The sequence below is a fragment of the Ambystoma mexicanum genome, chromosome 12 (genome assembly GCF_040938575.1).
Source record: "Ambystoma mexicanum isolate Mex_15411 chromosome 12, UKY_AmexF1_1, whole genome shotgun sequence".
NCBI lineage: Eukaryota > Metazoa > Chordata > Amphibia > Caudata > Ambystomatidae > Ambystoma > Ambystoma mexicanum.
The window spans coordinates 91,970,926-91,985,830 of NC_090936.1; the positions used below are offsets into that span (position 1 = coordinate 91,970,926).

Here is a 14,905-nt window from a genome sequence, read left to right on the forward strand (position 1 = left end):
TTAGTAACCAAACTGGACCCTGCTTTTCAGCTGTGGATACATGCTTGTAAATGTGTATGTACTACGTGTTGTATTGACCTGTATCTATGTGACTATGTAACCTTGTAACCATGTAAGCTTAAAGTATTATTGTTTTCGCGCCCTGATACCTTTGGGTCTGATGCGGGCTATAAATAAATAAACAAACAGTCAAATATTTGGGGGTAAGTTCAGAATGAGAGCGATACAGGGCACAGCAGAATTGATCAGCAGGTACACGCAGCGGCACACAAACGTGCAATGCAGTGTTTGCGGGCGCAGTCAGCATGGCACTGTGCATGTGCATGCATCCCGTGCGGTTTTCTGAGGGCAAACGTATGTGCAGGAGGAGGTGTGGAGTAAGATGCTTAGCTTGTGTAATATCACCCACACCACAGTCTGGAGGCCGAAGGAGGTGCTAGCGGAATGAACCAAAGTTTGGACTTTGGAGGGGGGAAATAGAATACCAGCACTGCAGCCAGTCTGGAATCTTACCTGGTGTAGGGTGGGAGGGGCAGGGTGATCCGGGTCCACTTATTGAAGGTGTCAGAAACCAGAACCCTTTGCAGGTGATACTTGTTGCATTCGACGTTGGTGGGCAGGCAGTCTCTCAACACTGGATTCCAGGTAAGCCCCAGGTCCACTGAAAACTCCAGCTCAATAGCTGTACAAAGAAGAACACCAGAAACAAAAGTGAGTCACGCGCGACACATCACTGCATGCTGACACGGATAACACCACAACGTTGGACATCAGACAGCGGACCACCACCTTTATAAGGTAACATGCTATGTTTTACCAGAAACAAGTTCCCCTGCGAAACACGCAGCTCGTAGATCAAGGAGTTAATCAAATTCTACAATTTGACTCTGTTTATCTTCAATTCCATGAGAGTCCCTGTACCTGGCCTCCCTGACAATTGCCTCCTTACATTTCGATTTCCATATGTCTTGTAGCCACTGTGCGGCTTGTCATGGTACAGTAGGTACTCCTGGCAATCATGGCTTGAACCTTTCTGGCGATTGTTACTGAGAAAAGAATCGGCTCTGGCCCTTCTGCTATACCATAGATGATCTGACCTGCGTTCGGAGGATTCGCTCTATTGTAGAATATCAGCAAAGACCTGGCAAGTGACACTAAGAGTTATTCTATCAGTATTTACATCACCATACATTGGGGGCCCCGTTTATAATATCCCATTCATGGAGCCTGACCCATGACGAAAACCTGGACACCAAGCGTCTATCCATTGCCATGTCTATTCTATTCCTGGTTTCCTGAAAAGAACGCTGTGGAAAAGCTAGGAGGGGATAAGGCCACTGGGATAGAAACATCAAGTGCGCAGGCCGAGGCCTTCCTCCCACTTAATGACATTATTTCTGGGCCTCAGTACCGGTTTGGAGGTACTGGCAGCTACCTGCAGTGATACCTCTGGAATTTCCACCTGATTATGAGTTGTGGTTAGTCCCCTTGCTTTTGGGGGAAATGGGGCAATTACCTCTGCAGGTAATCCCACTGATGGTAACTCCTCCATTTGTTTGGAGGATATGCCTCCATGCATATACTGGAGCAATTACCTCCATTCTAGTTTGCAACTCATAATCGGGTGGAGGGAAAAAAAACCGAGGTAATTCCGTTACCACCAGATTTCTTTGTAGTCCCCCCCAAACTCATCATGAAGACCATTTGGGTACGTGGAAGCAGCTTCTGCGTTCCTTTGCAATGTGAGCCCCAATCCATTCCATGTTCCATCACAGGTTTTGGTCTCTAGCAGGTGCATCGTCATCGCAGTGTATCTTCCAAGATGTAGAGAGCTGGACTAGGGGCCTTTGTCAGCTAAAGGCGGGAGCTTGATTGCTTGCGTGGAGTGACTTTCTGCAGTAGCAGTTGTCCTATCAGCTGCCTTCACTCAGAATGCTTGCTCTCTGCTCCCTTGGCCAGCATTTGGAACATTTTCTTCATATCCTGCAAATGATTCTGAATCTCACCTGCCGTGACTGCATTTTGCGGCATCCCGCCCCACCTGATGTTCCGTTCCCGAGATTCTCTGTGTTTATGTGCTCCCTTTTCTTTCTGTTCATTCCTACAGCAATCTGTTTTTCCCTGTCAACTTTTCTGTAGGATATCTGGAAATCCTCACTTAGGAGGCTTCTAAGAGACAGGCCCTCCTTGTGCTACACTAGGAGAGGAATGCAACGTTATCATGCAAAGCTCTCGTGTTTGGTATACAGGTCTGGGGAACCCTTTATGGACATAGTTGCAATGGTGACTGATGTTGATCAGCCCCAGTTCATGTTTGGCACCCTAATCAGTATTACGTCATCATGTAAAAAAAATGTTTTGCCAATTAATATGAATGTTGGTGATGTCAGAACAGATGGCACTAATGATGTCACTTGTGAAGCCAAGTGGTCTGCTGTGTGTAAAGTCATAAGTGTTATTGGTGGTATTTCAAAACTCTCTTGTAATGTCATCTGTGATGCAATGGGCACAACGACCATTGCTAGGCATGGTGCTTGTTCCATATATTACTCAGAGGGATTCACATAGAACTGATGCCAGTTATTCAGCGTGTATCTGGGCCTTGTAGATAGGGCTCTAAAGTGACTTAGTGAAAGTAGAGGAGTCAGGAAATTGGATATGGGAAACACCATCAGTGTTATCGTGGATTTAGAAATGCATGAAAATAAGCTGTTCTACATGAAGAAGAGTAGAATGGGCCTTTTTAGCTAAGCAATTTATGTCACAGCGCCATCCAGTAACCATCCCTGGAAGTTCATCGCCAGTTCCGAGCCACTGAGCAGTGCATTGTGGGTATGCAAATTAGCTCAGAAGCATGCCTTTTCCTCCAGAGAATTGTCTTTGTCTTATAGGGAGCACTAGTTTATTCATAGTTTTATTAACCCAAGTCAGACAGCTCTCAAGAATGCAAACAACCACAAATGTGTTTCATTCACATGGATTAGGAAGTAAACCAGGGATTTTAATAACGAAAAAGAGCAGACAAAAGTAGGATTAACAGAGACACCCTAACGTTGGATTTCTAATTGTAGGTATCCCACGTAAAAACCTCAAGGAAATAAGGGGGATCTTTTTCCAACCAGAGTGCACAGACCAAATGAATAGAGTAAGTATGGACTTTTTCTCTATGACAATTGGTCTCTGGGATACCACTTATAACCCCAGGGACGGTAGGGAGGGTCAGGGATGCCTGTTTCCTTACCCTGTTGCTTCCGCTTGACAGGCTCTGCCAAGAAGTGATAGGGTCGCATGAGCATTGAGGATTTGTCCATGGTTTTGAACTTCCTCCAAGAATTGTTCTGGAGGCCAGTACAATTCATGTAACAATTAAGTAGTTACATGCACAAGTGTTTGTGCTTCTATGTAGAAGAAATGAGGATGGTGAGAACATTGGTGGTAATGTTTTTTTTAAAATTTCTATTGTTCTAGATGATGTTTCCAACTCCATATGTATAGAAGTGGGGCAAAATAAGCTGTCCACTTCTGCCCTGAAGAAGGTTAGAGAAAATTGAGGGCTACAGTCTTATGCCCGCCGATTCTGACTGAAACACGTGTCAACAATAACATCTGTTATAGAACAGACACATCAGTACGCATAGGGGGGTGTAGAAAATCTGTGAAATATTTGTTATGTGGTCATGTATGTTACCATGTCACAGGTTTCCCCCCTTCTTATCTGTCTGTATTGTTTGTTCGTGATTTTCGAAGATGTCTTCTTCAGCACTGTTCAGGTTTTGTACAACCCTGTGCGTGGATCCTCTTGTTCCAGCGTGCGGTTTGTGACCCAACTCCAGGAAGCGTTCAGATGTCTGGGAAAAAAGTCCAGGAAATGGCGAGGAGCGCGCTCGGAGATACGAATGTGCTGACAATCCAGGAAATGCAAGGTAAGGAAAAAGGGGAAGGATGAAAGAAGAGGAGATTCAGGGGACCGGGAACCAGGAATCAGAAGGAATCGCTGTCCGAACTCCGGCCACACACGTCTGACTACTGCAAGAGGTAGCGGTGAGACGCGCAGGGCCACGGGGGAGTGTCTGATTTGTAGAACGTACAACGCGGAGACTGCCAAACAGCGTTCCGCGTTCAGCAGCCATGTTGGGAGTACTGCTGAGTTCAGTCCCCTACGGGTCAGGGACCACGAAGTCCAGAAGGGACGCATACGGTGGTTCATGACAGCATGCCTCCTCCAAATCCCAGTTCCTCCGGGTTTGCCCGGGTGTATAAGGTGGTACCTTCGTAGCAGTTTGGGGGCATTCATATTTGAGACTGGTTCCCAGGTGCGTTCACTGGGAGGGTACCCTTTCCACTCGACCAGATACTGTAGCTGTCCACGTCTGTACCTGGAGGCACATATTCTGGAAACCTTGTATTCCAACTGATCATTGACAATCACAGGGGTAGATCTTGGAGCAGTTCGGGAGGACTGGATGTATGGTTTCAACAGAGAAGTGTGAAAAACTGTGGATCCTCTTCCAAGATTCTGGTAGTCTGAGTCGGAAGGCCACTGTATTAATGATTTCCTTTATGGAGAAAGGACTATAGTACCGGGAAGCCAATTTATTTGGTCGTAAGTGTCGAGGCAGAAGTTTCGAGGATAGCCAGACCTTATCACCTATTGTGTATGAAGGCCCTGGTCTTCTTTTGGAGTCAGCATAGTGCTTGGTGTTTGTACGGGCCTTTTCGAGATGTTCTCTTGCTTCTCTGTGTACGTTGATGAGGGTTTCAATCCAGGAGTCAACTGTAGGAACAGTGGTAGGATGTGGAAGAATTACCAGGTTACTCACCGTAGTGACCACCTTACTCCTAGTCCATAGTCCTCTTTCCTCCATACCTGTGGGACATCTCTCCGTCCTGTGGGACGGGACCGGAGCACTTTGTAAAAAGCATCCACATTTTTTTCAAAAATGTGTCCCTCCTCTCTTTTCTGCACGGGGCCCGGCACGCGGCCGTAACCCCGCTCACCTTGGCTCCGCCCCGCGCATCGCCCATCAGTCCTTTTCTATCCCCAGGTCAAAGACCCATTAGCAATAACAGAGGAACCTTATTAGAGGGGACGGCGGGCGGGCGTATAGAGGAAAGGGGACTATGGACTAGGAGTAAGGTGGTCACTACGGTGAGTAACCTGGTAATACTCCTACGTCCGTACCCTTTCCTCCATACTTGTGGGAGATTCCCAAGCACTCCTTACAGGAACTACGGGTGGATGGAAATACCCATTACTGAAACAGGTTCTTCAGCACAGCCTGACCAAACTGAGCGTCAGCTCTTGAGCTCATGTCGAGACAGTAATGCTTACAGAAAGCAGATGGGGAGGCCCAAGTAGCTGCCCTAGCGATGGACTCCCAGGGGACATATTTCTGAAAAGCAACCGCGGCTGCCTTGCCCCGCACCAGGTGTGCATGGATACCCTTAGGAGGTTTCAGCCCTTGGACGGTGAAAGACTCCGTGATGCAGGTGGCGATCCACCTAGAAATAGTTGCCTTAGACGCCGGCTTGCCCTGAGGGTTACCGAAGGTCACAAAAAGTTGAGAAGAACTCCTAAGCTCAGAAGTCCTGTCCAGGTAGAACTTAAGAGCTCTTTGGACATCAAGACAGTGTAGAACCCTTTCAGCCTCTGAGGCAGGGTTCGGAAAAAAGACTGGAAGGGAGATCGACTGATTCAGATGGAATTCGGTCACCACCTTCAGTAGAAAAGCCGGGTTTGGCCGAAGGACTACCTTGTCCTTGTGAAAGACCAAGAAAGGATGCTCCACCGACAATGCCTGGAGCTCACTCACTCTCCTTGCTGACGTAACGGCGACCAGAAAGGACACTTTCCAAGACAAGTACTTGAGGTCCACCGTAGCCATTGGTCCAAAGGGTTTATTGCACAGCGCCGTCAGGACTACATTTAGGTCCCATGGCGGGTGCGGATTACGAACCGGAGGGTAGAGGCGTGTCAAGCCACTGGGCTAGTTAGAGAATAAGAACACAGGTCTGTAGGAAGGTAAGCGGAAACCGCTGAGAGATAAGTCCTGCATGACAGGACATGAACCCCTGACTCTGCTAGGGAGAACACGAAGGACAGCACCGTGTCAATCGTGGCCACCCTCAGATCCAACTTTTTCTCCAAACACCAATGACAGAACGTGAGCCATTTACTCTTGTATTGAGATCTGGTCGAGGGTTTCCTGGATGCCTGGATAATGCGCATGTTATCCGCAGACAAATTCAGATGCTCTAAAGACTTGAACTCAGGCACCATGCCGCCAAGCTGAGCGGTTGTGGGGAGGGGTGCCACATCTCTTGTTCCCCTTGGTGAAGAAGATCGGGAGTTACTGGTAACGTGATCGGCGGATACACCGACAGTGTTGAAGTTCTGAGAACCAAAACCTGGCTGGCCACCACGGGGCTATGAGTAGAAGGGAACAGTTTGCCGAGTTCTTCAACTTCCAAATTACACGGTGAACTAGAGGCAGAGGCGGGTAGGCGTAAGCTCTCATGTTGTGCCATAGACTCTCGAGAGCATCCCCCAGAGAGGAGGCTCCCGTGTGCCCCAACGCGAGAAAATCCATGAGAGGACTTTCGCCTTCAATTCCCACTCGTAGCTGACCACTGTCCGCCGGCTGAGGGCATCCGCTGTGACATTCAGCTGGTCCGGGATGTGCACTGCAAGCAGCCAGACACCATGAAGCACTGCTCACTCCCAAATCTGGATGGACAGGTCCTCGCAGGGGGGGAGACTTTGTTCCCCCTTGCTTGTTTATGTAATACATTGACACCACATTGTCCGTTCTTATGCGGACCACCTTGTTGACAATGAACGGTCTGAACGCCCTGAGCGCTAGGAAAGATCGCCAGAAGCTCCAAATGATTTATGTGCAGGAGCTTGTCCTGAGGCGACGAGAGGTCCAAAACCTGAAGAAGATCTAACGTCGCACCCCACCCTAGAAAGGAGGAGTTCGTTGTGATCGTCACCATGGGGACCGGGTCCTGAAACCCCGCGCCCCCAGACAGATTTCTGAGAGATGACCACCAATCCAGGTCCACTCTCATGGAATCCGGAATCATTATCCGCATGGAATCCGGATCCACTGCCTGACGCCATGAACTCCGAAGAGCCATCTGGGTCCGTCTCATTTTGAGACGAGGAAGAGCCAGTAAACATGAGGCCATGAGACCCAGAAGCCTCTGGAACCACCAGGCCGACATGCTCTCCGACTGCGCAAACATCTGACACGTGGCTAACAGATCTGCCATTCTGTCCTCGGTCAGATACACTCTGCAGTCGATCGTGTTCCAACGAAAACCCAGGAAGATCAGGTCCTGTGAGACCGTCATGGAGGATTTCCGCCAGTTCACTGACAGCCCAAGATAGAGCAGGAGCTGAAGGAGAGACTGGAGGTTGCCCGCTGCTGCCAGCGGACAAGGGCTGCGTAAGAGCCAGTCGTCCAAATAAGGATACACATGGATGGGGGCGTGGCTACATGGCCATGGGATAGGCTGTGTTGCCGTGGAGCTCCTGCTGATCCGTCATATATCCTGGGAAAAAAGTGCGATCTGAAACTGCTGGGCAATACGAAAAAAGAACTCACAGAAACATGAATGGATGGTGCACGCATCGCTTATAAGCCCGGCGAAATTCCCCACACAGAAAGCTAATAAGAAGCAGGACAAGTTTGAGTGCGGCGGCGGAGGAGCGAACAAAATGGCGGCATCAGGACAAAGGAACAAAGGAAACAGCCAGCTGAGAGTTACACCGCAACAGTGTAACTAGTCGGAACACTGCTGCGATGCGACCGCTCGGCAGTGGGCAGAGTCACTGAGCCAACACAAGCTGCAGCATCCGTGACCGCATATGCGGCAATGGACAGACACTAAACGCGGGGTATAAAAAATAAAAAGCCAGCTGGGTGCTGCGCGAATCGACGAACGCCGGAGTGACATGGAGACTGGATCATGTCACAGGAGCAATGACTGCCTGAGCACCGTTTCTCCTGCGCGGAAATATGCGAGTGTGCACATGAGCAGCAATACATGGCACCTGAAGGGGCCCACACCGAAGAACGGCACTGAACGAATAGGCGTGACCGCACCCCACTTAAATAGACAAAAGAACGCTGCCAGCAGGAACCCGTGAAACGAAACCCTCGAGTGTTTGGATCAGAAGCGAAATTGACGAGGAAAGCAGCATCACGGTGTGTGGACTCGCCTGCTCAGAAAGGCGCCCATGGACACAAGCCAATACAACATCATGCTGTAATAAAACGAAACATTTAAACATAACACTGGATTAAAGGGAGGGGGCGTGGCTATGCAGTAGGACGTGATGCCTATGGATCCTGTGATCCATAAATGATCTCATCCGAAGGTGGAGGTTTGAGCAAGCTTTGGAGCCTGCAGTTGCAGTACAGAGTGGGAAAAAGAGGCGTGCACATTCTTGCACGTATGAAGACCTGCATGAGCATAGCGCAAATCATAAGGCCAGATGTATGACCATCGCTAGCATCCCGGCACTGACCCAACAGCAAGGAAGAAGGGAGGGAGTGGACTGGCTGGCCATCGGGGACACAATGTTTCTGATGGGTGCGGAGCCCTAGGAAATGACAAGAGACAAAGAGGCCCATGATCAAGAGGCCACGCGCTAGCCGGCCAGCAAGCCCGGTGTAGGGTGTACTCAGGATGTGAATGGTGGCTACAAGGCCCATGTGTGTGGCCTGACAACTGACACTGGGGCTTTTCATTGTAGCAGTTATCCGCGGGTGATCCGGACACGAATCATAGGGCATCCCTGTGGACGCATAAAGGTATTGAAGAAAGGACTGTGCTTGGTACACTTCTGAGGTGGCCTCCCGGAACGCAATAGACTGTAGTGAGTTGCCCCCGTTGGAACTGCAGACTACAAGTGGCGGGACAGACCCACGACCCATAACAACAGCACTATGTCCAACAAACCTCCTAGACTCAAGGGGAAGCAGCCTACGTTGGACGAATACGCCAGGACGCCGCCCGGCCCAGAAGGTGCCAGGAGTAAGGACAGGCCTCCTGCGGGTAGCATGGCCGTCACGGGCACGAACCAAGAGGTCCTAGCCGCAATTGCAGACCTGAAGTTGGCCTGGGAAGCCAAGCTTGAAGTGGCTGTGAATGAACTCAAAAGAGCGCTGGACCGCAAGGTTGGAGAGGTGCAGGAAGAGGTGAATCTTCTCCGGCAGGATGTCAGGTCATTGGCGGAGCGCACTGAGAACCTCGAGAAAGAGGTGAGCCCGAACACAGCAGACTGTGCTTCACAGGCCGGAGGAAGCGGAAGGACGCGCCCGGAGAAATAACATCTGCATTGTGGGCTTGCCGGAGGGAGCAGAGGGCCACAACCCCACAGAATGTATTGAATCCATGTTGTTGCAGGAGATTCCTGGAGGGGCCCTGTATCAGGGGTTCGCGGCGGAAAGGGCGCATAGGGCTCTGACGAGGAAGCCGCCGCCGGGTAACCCGCCTAGGCCAGTGATTGCCAAGATCCTTAATTACCGGGATCGAGAAAGGATACCGCAAAGGGGGAACAATTCAAAGGGGGGCAGCAAACATAACGGCCTACCTAGACTATACCCTGATGGTGCAGCGGAGTCGAATGAACTTTGGGGCGGTCAAGAGGAGATTGAAAGAAGCGGGCCATAAGTATATGTTGCTTTACCCGGCAAAATTGTCTTCCACAAAAACAGAACCTTATTTTTTGAAACTCCGCAGGATGCCATGGGATGGCTCGATGCGCAAGGTTGCCCACAGGAGCCGGACATCCAGACGAAAGGAGGAGATGGAGGAGATAAGTAATGCGCAGGGGGGCACCTGAAGGGGATGTGGTTTGAGACTATGGGACTTGACTATAGTCAGTGATGCGGCCCGTTGGCCGGTAAAACCAGTTTGGAATAGAAAATGAAACACAAGCACTGTGATTGATGCTTCATTAAGGAGCCTTGCAGAGCTAGTCTGCACACCCCCATTTAGAGATTAGTTAGGTCGTCAATAGTGTGGTGACACCCTGCTGGGGTCTTGGCCTGGGGTTCCAGGGTAGGTCCAAACGCGGGGGAGCCTGAGATCTAGGGATGGAGCTGGGCATTTTTTGCGGTAGGGTGGGGAGGGGGGAGGGGAGAGGGAAGGGGTTGTGTGCAGTGGTTTGTTGTAGTTGAGGAAAGGGAAGCGGGGGGAAAAGGGAAGGGAAGTTTGCAGTGTTTGTAGTTTTAGGAGGTTTGAAGTGGGGAACGAGCCTAGGTAGACTGAGAAGGAAGTGGGATCTGGACTGCACTGGTGGGAGGGGAAAGGGAACTCTCATAGACCATGGGGTATCTTAAGATAATTACGTGGAATGTCAGGGGACTCAACAGTTATCAACAGTTATCTGAAAAGGAACAAGGTGATGTTGTACCTGCGCAGACAAAAGATAGATATAGATATAGATAGATATTGCACTGTTGCAGGAGACTTACTTGACACAGGGAAAAATGGAAATGATTGCAAAGAAATGGAAAGAGGTTGTGGGGGGCTCAATATACTCTGCTTAAGCTAGAGGGGTACTCATTTGGGTGGCACCGCACGCCCCGTTTCAACTGTTGCAGGAGGTGGCCGAAACGGATGGGAGGATGGTAATATTGCGGGGACTATTGGAGAATAAAGAGATCAGTATTATAAATACATATGCCCCCAATCAGAATACGGCAGCGTATTTCAGGACTTTATGCAACAACCTTAGCTTGTGCATGGTTAGTGCGGTGATTTGGGGAGGGGATTTTAATTGTGTACTAAACCCCAGGGTAGATAGATTGGATGGCAAGTTTGAGAGACCCATGGAGAACGAAATACCCCCAAGAAAGGCAATTTTCACACTACTATGCCCCGCAGCAGCTACACACGAGGCTGGACTATGTCTTTGCCACAGCGGAAGTATTGATGGAGATTATTCCAGTGAATATAAAGCGAGGGTCCTCTCGGACCACTCACCCCTGGTTCTTGGGTGGCAATATTGCCCTCAGAGAGCAAGGATTCCGACATGGCGCCTCTGGGCGGAGGCGCTTAAGGATCCGGTGTTCAGGGAGGAAATACGGGAGGAGATTATAAATTACTTTGAGGAGAATATGGGTAGCGTTGACTCGGCAAGCACATTATGGGAAGCCTTCAAGGTAGTGATGAGAGGGGTGGCTATAGCTAAATCAAAAGGCCTGCAAGGGGGGATTGTGGCTGAACTACAAGAAACAGAAAGGGAACTAGAAAGGGCATTAAATAAAGAGGACGTAGAGACGGAGCTGATACTCAAACTGCAACAGAAATGTGCGGAACAATCGGACAGGCTGTGCAACCTTAACTATAAAAAATATATAGAGAGACAGCATGCGGGAAGTGATAAAACAGGAAGGCTTTTGGCATGGTTATGTAAGAGTGAAACTCCCAGACCCACGATCAGAACGATAACTAGAGACGATGGTACTGTACCGGACACCCAAGAGGGAGTTAATGAGGAGTTTGCAGATTATTACAAATTATTATATGGGGACGAGGAGGGAAGTAGTCATGAGGAGATAATGGAAACATTAGAAGACATAGGACTGCCTAGAATAAGTGTTGAGGACAGAGAAGAGCTAGATGCACCGATCACTTTGGAAGAGTTAGAAGAGGTGGTGAAGCAGCTGCCTACGAGTAAGACCCCGGGGGCGGACGGATTCCCTAGCGAGTTTTACAAAGTTTATAGGGCAGAAGTGCTCCCCCCAATGTTGGAAATGCTGAACGAGGCGTTTGAGGTAGCACAGCTACCGGAGTCACTAAGGGAAGCGATCATAATACCGCTTCCCAAACCTGACAAGCCGGGGCATAGCTGTGGCTCTCATAGACCGCTCTCGATGATGAACCAAGACAGCAAGATACTGACGGCGGTCTTGGCAAACAGACTGCGGAGAGTTATTGATAAACTTATACACCCCGATCAGACGGGCTATGTCCCGAACAGAAATATAACACATAATCACAGACGACTCCACCGGATCGTCGAATGGGGAACTAAGCAAGAAGGCGAAATGGCGATTGTGTCACTAGACGCGGTTAAGGCCTTTGATTCGGTCAAGTGGCCATGGCTGCTAGCAGCCCTGGCAGGTTACGGAATGGGACCAGGATATGTAAGATGGGCGAAAATGCTATACAGTGAACCGCTGGCTAGGGTTAGAACAGGAGCAGTGATATCTGGAAGATGGCAACTCAGCAGAGGCACCCGACAGGGATGCCCGTGGTCCCCAATGCTCTTTATATTAGCCCTAGAGCCCCTAGCAATATACCTGAGACAGCAGTACGACACTATAGGCATTGAGGTGGGAGGGGAACGTCACTTGATCTCCTTATATGCGGATGACTTGTTACTGTACATGAAGTACCCGGAAGAAAATCTTCAATATATCCTGGAGGTGATGGAGAGATACACGGGGCTGTCTGGCATAGCGGTGAACCCACAAAAATCTAGTATGTTCCCGCTAGGCAGTTACAAGGGGACTCCTGGGGGGCGATTGCCGGTGTTACAAATACCATGGGCAGTGAGTACCTTTTGGTACCTTGGGATAGCTGTGTACCATACGGTTGAGGAAGAACATAGGCACAATACTGAGGTGGGCATTGTGAAAATCGAGAAGTGTATGAAATTTTGGGTGAAGCTGCCCCTAGCGATGATGGGACGAGGGGCAATGTTGAAGATGGTGGTCCTACCTAGGCTCCTGCATTATTTTGGGAATATTCCATACCTGATACCCAAGAAGTTTTTCACTAAACTAAACTGCATGTGTAGGGATTTCCTGTGGGATGGTACCCAGAATAGGGTGGCGCTATGGAAGCTGCAGAACTTCTACGAAAAAGGGGGGATAAAACTGCCTAATTATGAGGTTTATTATGTAGCGAGCCAGCTGCAATACATTGCCAAATGGCTCTCAGACAAAGTGACCCCCGAATCTATGCTGCTTGGTCATGATTGTACCCCATTTTATTTAAGAGAAATGATCTGGCTGCCCAAGGCAGAAATGGGAGAGCCCCCAGAGATGATGAGGGTTGGGTGGAAGATGTGGCGCCAGGCGTGTCGGATGATGGGGAACCCACTCCCATGCTCCCCGCAGATACCGTTAGCTACACTGGCAGGGGGAGATAAGCAATTGAGAATGATAATAAGGACCCACTGGGAATCGGCAGGGGTGGTAACGATGGGAGATATCTGGCGAGAAGGGGCTATTATGGATTTTGAAGTACTAGTACCATTCTGTGATATGTAATATACTGGCCCGTAAAGGATTACATACAGGCCAGTATATTACATATCACAGAATGGTGCAGAAAATTAGGAAAACGTGGCCTGAAACAGTATTGGAAGAAGAACCAGACGCTATTATGGATGTAATATATGATATAACGGAAGGCGGACATGAAATTTCTAGACTGTATGAGATGATGATGTCAAAGGTCGGGAAAGAATTAACGCAATTGAGGTAGAAGTGGGGGCCTCGATAGAGGATGGGATGTGGGAAAGGGCCCTGGGATACCACAAGAAGGTTTCTAGGAACGCCAGACTAAAACAGATACAACTGTATATTACACATAGGGCATATATGACACCTCAAAAAATATCTAGGTTCAATAACGCTGGAAGACAGGCATGCCCCAAATGTGATGAGGAAAATGCTGATTTGGTACACATGATTTGGTCATGCTCAGTGATCGAGCGTTTCTGGGGTGAAGTAGCACAGAGACTGGCGGAAAAAGGGATCACTATTGTCATAGATACGGCCTGGGCCTGCTTGCTAGGGGGGTTCCCTAGAGCACGAAAAACTTAAACACGTCAGTAAACTAAAAGACCTAGCATATGTGCTTGCAAAAAGGAGGATTGCCATGGGGTGGAAGACATGCCACAGGCCACGAGTAGAGGTGTGGTGGAAGGAGTTGCAGAAATGGGCGGAGGCAGAAACCACGGTATGGCAAGAGGCAAGCAATGTAGGGGGAGAGGAGGAGGCGGGAATCCTGATGGCATGGAAATCATTAATAGCGGAATTGTTTGGAACGGCACAAGATCTGTCGGAATCCACAGAAAGTGAGACCTCACCACGTGAGGCAGACACAGAGTGCTTGGAATGAATAGGCTCGTAATGGGGGGTGGGATTTGGGGAGCAGTGACCGGAATTAAACGATGAACAAATGAACTGTTGATATATGCACTGCGTGTTTGGTTTGTATTGTTGTTGGTTTGAATAAATAAAAAAATATTTTTTAAAAAAGGATACACATGGATACCCTGTAGACGAAGATAGGCCGCAATCACCGACATCATCTTCGTGAAGACACGCGGCGCCTAGCTGAGGGCAAAAGGAAGCACCCGAAACTGGAAGTGCTCCTCTCCCAAAGAGAAGCGGAGATATCTCCTGTGTGGATTCCAAATCAGGATATGCATATACGCATCCTTAAGATCCACAACGCTGAGCCAATCGCCCATCTGTAAGGAGGAGCGTATCTGGCTGGGCGTGATCATCTTGAATGTCTCTTGGGGTAGGAAAAGATTGAACTGGGAAAGCTCTAGGATGGTGCGCAGGCCAGCCTGGTTGGGTTTGGGCACTGTAAACAGCCGGGAGTAGAAGCCCTCCCCTCGCTCCCCAAGGGGAATGGGTTCCACAGCTCTGAGGTCCAGAAGTTTCTGAACTTCGGCCTTGAGGGAGGGTGAGCCCGACGGCTGAAAAGGAGGGTTGAGGGGTGGGGTAGAGGGTAAAGGTAAGCAGAAGCCCGCTCGAGCGACTGACAAGACCCATCTGTCTTCTGTGATGGTCTGCCACGCTTCCCAATGAGACGCAATGCGTCCTCCCACCGGGGTCTCGTGCGAGCGCGGAAAACCCTC

At 49.5% G+C, this 14,905-nt stretch overlaps 1 protein-coding gene across 2 annotated transcripts in view; it reads right to left on the bottom strand.

The window, feature by feature from the left end:
* RELN (reelin) overlaps positions 1 to 14,905 on the bottom strand; it is a 2,335,047-nt gene that overhangs the window by 179,241 nt on the left and 2,140,901 nt on the right. For both annotated transcript variants that reach the window (XM_069628072.1, XM_069628071.1), the window contains exon 46: positions 514 to 682. In XM_069628072.1, coding sequence (XP_069484173.1) covers positions 514 to 682 — 169 coding nt within the window. The remainder of the gene's footprint in view (positions 1 to 513; positions 683 to 14,905) is intronic.